The sequence below is a fragment of the Nothoprocta perdicaria genome, unplaced genomic scaffold (genome assembly GCF_003342845.1).
Source record: "Nothoprocta perdicaria isolate Ctin4 unplaced genomic scaffold, notPer1 scaffold_208, whole genome shotgun sequence".
Classification (NCBI taxonomy): Eukaryota; Metazoa; Chordata; class Aves; order Tinamiformes; family Tinamidae; genus Nothoprocta; species Nothoprocta perdicaria.
The window spans coordinates 455141-458854 of record NW_020455294.1 but is presented as its reverse complement, the minus strand read 5'-3'; the positions used below and the strand labels follow the sequence as shown (position 1 = coordinate 458854).

Below are 3714 nucleotides of genomic sequence, written 5' to 3'. Positions count from 1 at the left end.
CCCGGCGGGCTGGGCTGGCGGTGCCACCCGGTGGGACTCGCGCTATTTATTCCGTGTACGAAACCCTATGGTGTTTGTACGGTAACTAATTTAATTAAAGAGACTCGGACTTCTTTTTTTTTTTTTTTTTTTTTTTTTTAAGAAAACAAACAAAAAAAGACACACACACACACAAAAAATGACAATAATAAAGGCCACGCCGGACCGTCTCCGCGCTCGCCCCTGGGTCGCACTTGCTACAGCCGTACGTGAGGCGCGGGGCAGCGCGCGAGCTGCGCGCCCGCGGAGCCCCCGCAGCCGCCGGGGGACGAGCCCCGATCCGCACCGCGCCCCGGCACCTGCTGGAGCTCCAGGGACAGGCCGCGCATCCCGTAGGACTACAGTGAATATCACCACAATGACAAATGAAATAAATGCGTTTTTTTCCCTCCTCTCTTTCAATCCAGCTCCTTTGTCGCTTTCTCTCCAGAGCCGAGGGGTCCCCGCGGCCCCCGTTTCTCCTCTCCAGTGCCCGTTTCTCCCAGGGCTGTAACCGCGTGGATACGRTTCAGGAGAGGGAAGCCAAAAGAGGGAGCGCTTCTCCCAGCGCCGCTGCCCCCGTCCTGCGCGCCCAGGGCTCCCGAAACAGCCCCGGGAAACAGGGAAATGGGAGCCCGCTGCCATTTGACAACTGCGATACGTTTTATTTTTTCCTTAAAAGAAAGAAGCTGACGCAGATTTTCCATATTTCAGGGGTTAATATTATTGCGGCTATTTTTTTTTAAGTCTAGGGAAAAAAAAAAAAAAAAAAGAAAAAGGAAAACGGTAACGAAGGTGGCCTTGGCATCCCGTCCCGCGCAGCCGCCTCGCAGCCAGGTCGGAGCCTGCGAGCACCCGGCTTTGCCGCCCGACGGGGCGCCCACGCTGCAGGGGCGGGTGCCTTGGGGGCAGCAGGATCGAGAGGAGAGGGTTAAAAAATAAATATATACATATATTTTAGTTTAGTTTTATTTCTCCGATGCAGCCCAGCCCTCCGTGCGCGCCCCTGCGCCGGCAGAGTCACCTGGGAGGAGGAGGAGGAGGAGGAAGAGGCCGGGGCTGCTGCGGAGGGGGCGCTGGGGCAGGGCCGCGGGGTCCCCCCGTCCGCGCCCGCGCACGGACCGCGCTGGTTCGAGCGCGGAGGGGCGGCCGCCCCCGCGGGCCCCGCGGAACCAGCTCCGCGCCGGGGAGGCGGCCGCTCCGAGCTCGCGTGTTCTCCGGCATCAGCCCCCCTTCCTGTTCCCCTTTCTTTTCTCTGTCTCATTTTCCTCTTTTTTTTTTCTGTTTTTTTTTTTCTCCTTCCCTTTTTCCCTCCCTCTCCTTTTCGTTTTCTTTTCTTTTCTATTTTATTTTATTTTTATTTTTATTTTTTTATTTTTCCTCTCCCCCGTAGCAGAGTACAGAGCACACCAAAGAATTCCCTCATTAATTCTGGTGATAAATCGTTGTTTATGATGCCATGATTTTTTTTTTAAGCAAAAAAAAAAAAAATCATTCTATTTTCCAGCTTACTTGAATGGACAATGTCATGTGCAACAGACTCTCCCTGCATGTCCTCTGTGCGGTGCGTTGGTGGTGATGATGATGTCTGATATATATATATGTACATATATATATATAGTTCATAAAGATATTATTAGTACAGTGCATGGTGCTGTCACTTTGGAAGCCTTTGAACGTTGTCTTCATACTGTTGTGGTGCATTTAAAGAAGCAGGCTTGAAAACTGTTACTTTAAGAAACAAAACTTGAATAGGGGATTTTAAAAAAACATTTATTTGCATTGCTTTTTATTCTTTTTTTTCAAAGACTATTGGAATAACTAGAAAATAAAAAGTAAGGTACGGAGTTTTTTAAAACAGTAATTTATGTAATGTGATTTTGCTAGAGATTTTTTTGATGCTGATTTATAAACGAATCTTCTAATTTATGTCCTTTTCCTCTACCCTCCCCAGAAGAGATTGCACTGTACGTTACTTCATGGCAGGGTATATAAAATCTGGCGCTTGAGGGATATATCACTATTCTTTATGTACTTGCTACACGTAGGGCCACACACTCGCCCATGGATTTTATGACACATGAGACCTCCTCAATGAAATTCGGAATCATCTAATTCCTCCTTCCTCCCTGTAAACACTGTAAAAAAAAATGAGAGAGGGGAAATAATTACCAAGCAAAGGATGATGATGATAATGATAATAACAACAATAATAATGATAATAATAATGTCCTATTTCTGCGTGTGCCTTGCTGCAGAGAGCAGGCAGCGCTGGCCCCAAACGCGCCCGCGGAGGGTCGAGGTGGAGGCAGGAGAGGGAGTCGCTGCGGGGCAGCAACCAGGACGAGGAAGGGCTGGGAGATTTGGGGGCACCTGGGGTAATAACCGGGATTTTTCCCTCCCTTTTTCCCAGCAAAACATGTAAGTAAGGAACGGTCCTCGGCTCCGCTTTCAGGGCGGTCTCGGGGTTTCCGCACTGGAATCGCTGCCCGTGGAAGGAGCCAGGGGTTGGTGCCAGGCGGGGGAAACTCTGGGAACCCCGGGCGAGGYAGGCGCGTGGATGGAGGGATGGACGGACGGACGAATGGATGGATGGATGGACGGATGGATACGTCGTAGCTGGACAGGCGGATTAGAGAAGCGCAGGCTGAAGTCAGGCATTTATCCGCACGCTCCTTCCCCTGTCTGTCTTTCCAAGTCAGCTAATCAAAGTATCAGCACTGACAAATCCAAATCAATTGAAATGTTAATATTTACTTTGGAGGGGAAAAAAAGAAAAAAAAAAAAAGAAAAGAAAACCACGCTTCTTGGCAGTCTCCCCTGACAGTGAGTTAAATAGCTCCAGTCTGCAGTAAAAGATATAGGGGCAAAAATGTATAGAAAAGGGAAGAAATAAAACCAAACAGGTCAGGCTATAGGTAATGTCATGCTCTTAGATGAATGGGAAAAAAAAAAAGAGAAAAAAAAAAAAGAAAAAGAAAAAGAAAAAGAAAAAGAAGGAAAGTTCGGGTATGTGTCTGAGCAGACGTGTTTCTCTGGCAGGGACTTCGGTGAGAGAAATCCCGACTGAAACCCGCTGTTGGGAAAAAAAAATGCGAGGCAGAGATATGTGGCGACATCCTCGTGGATTGTTTCCTATTCTTAAAAAAAAAAAAAAAAAAAAAAAAAAAATCAAGGGAGCCCGGGATTTTTTTTTTCCATGTGATTTAGCGAGGCTCGAAAATGACTGGTCAAAATGTCAAGAACAGTTTCACCAAAAGGTTAGAGTGTTTTTCAAGGCAGTTTTGTCAAATGTGGTAAAGGTGAAACAGGTTGCAAAGAGTTGTTTCAAGCGGGATGACAATAACCAACATGCGAAGCAGAAAAACACTCATAAATGAGGGCTCCCAATCAATGGGAAAACTTATAGCTCTCTAATGAAGTTTCTGGTGAAAAGGAGGGCAGCACAAAGCCACCGGGACATGAATCATTCATGGGAAATATAAAAGATAAAAGATAGCTGACAATGAGCAGGACCTTGTATAGAGTGTCTAAAACAAGTTTCCCCTTCTTATTTTCTGCTCCGGGACGCCCAATCTCCCGCTCCGAGGGCTCCCTGTCCACTCTATAGAGTTAAAATTGACCAGTGCGCGTCCTGCGCCACTTCAAAGCAATTTCGCGCGGAGCGGAAGGCTTGGCGCTTGGACAATCTTCATG

The 3714-nt window shown here is 47.5% G+C and overlaps 1 protein-coding gene across 1 annotated transcript in view; it reads left to right on the top strand.

The window, feature by feature from the left end:
* ZIC5 (Zic family member 5) overlaps window positions 1-3072 on the top strand; it is a 9261-nt gene extending 6189 nt beyond the window's left edge. The window contains exon 4 of the mRNA XM_026038332.1: window positions 3061-3072. Within this exon, the coding sequence (XP_025894117.1) occupies window positions 3061-3072 (12 nt within the window). The remainder of the gene's footprint in view (window positions 1-3060) is intronic.
* The last annotated feature ends 642 nt before the right edge of the window (window positions 3073-3714 follow it).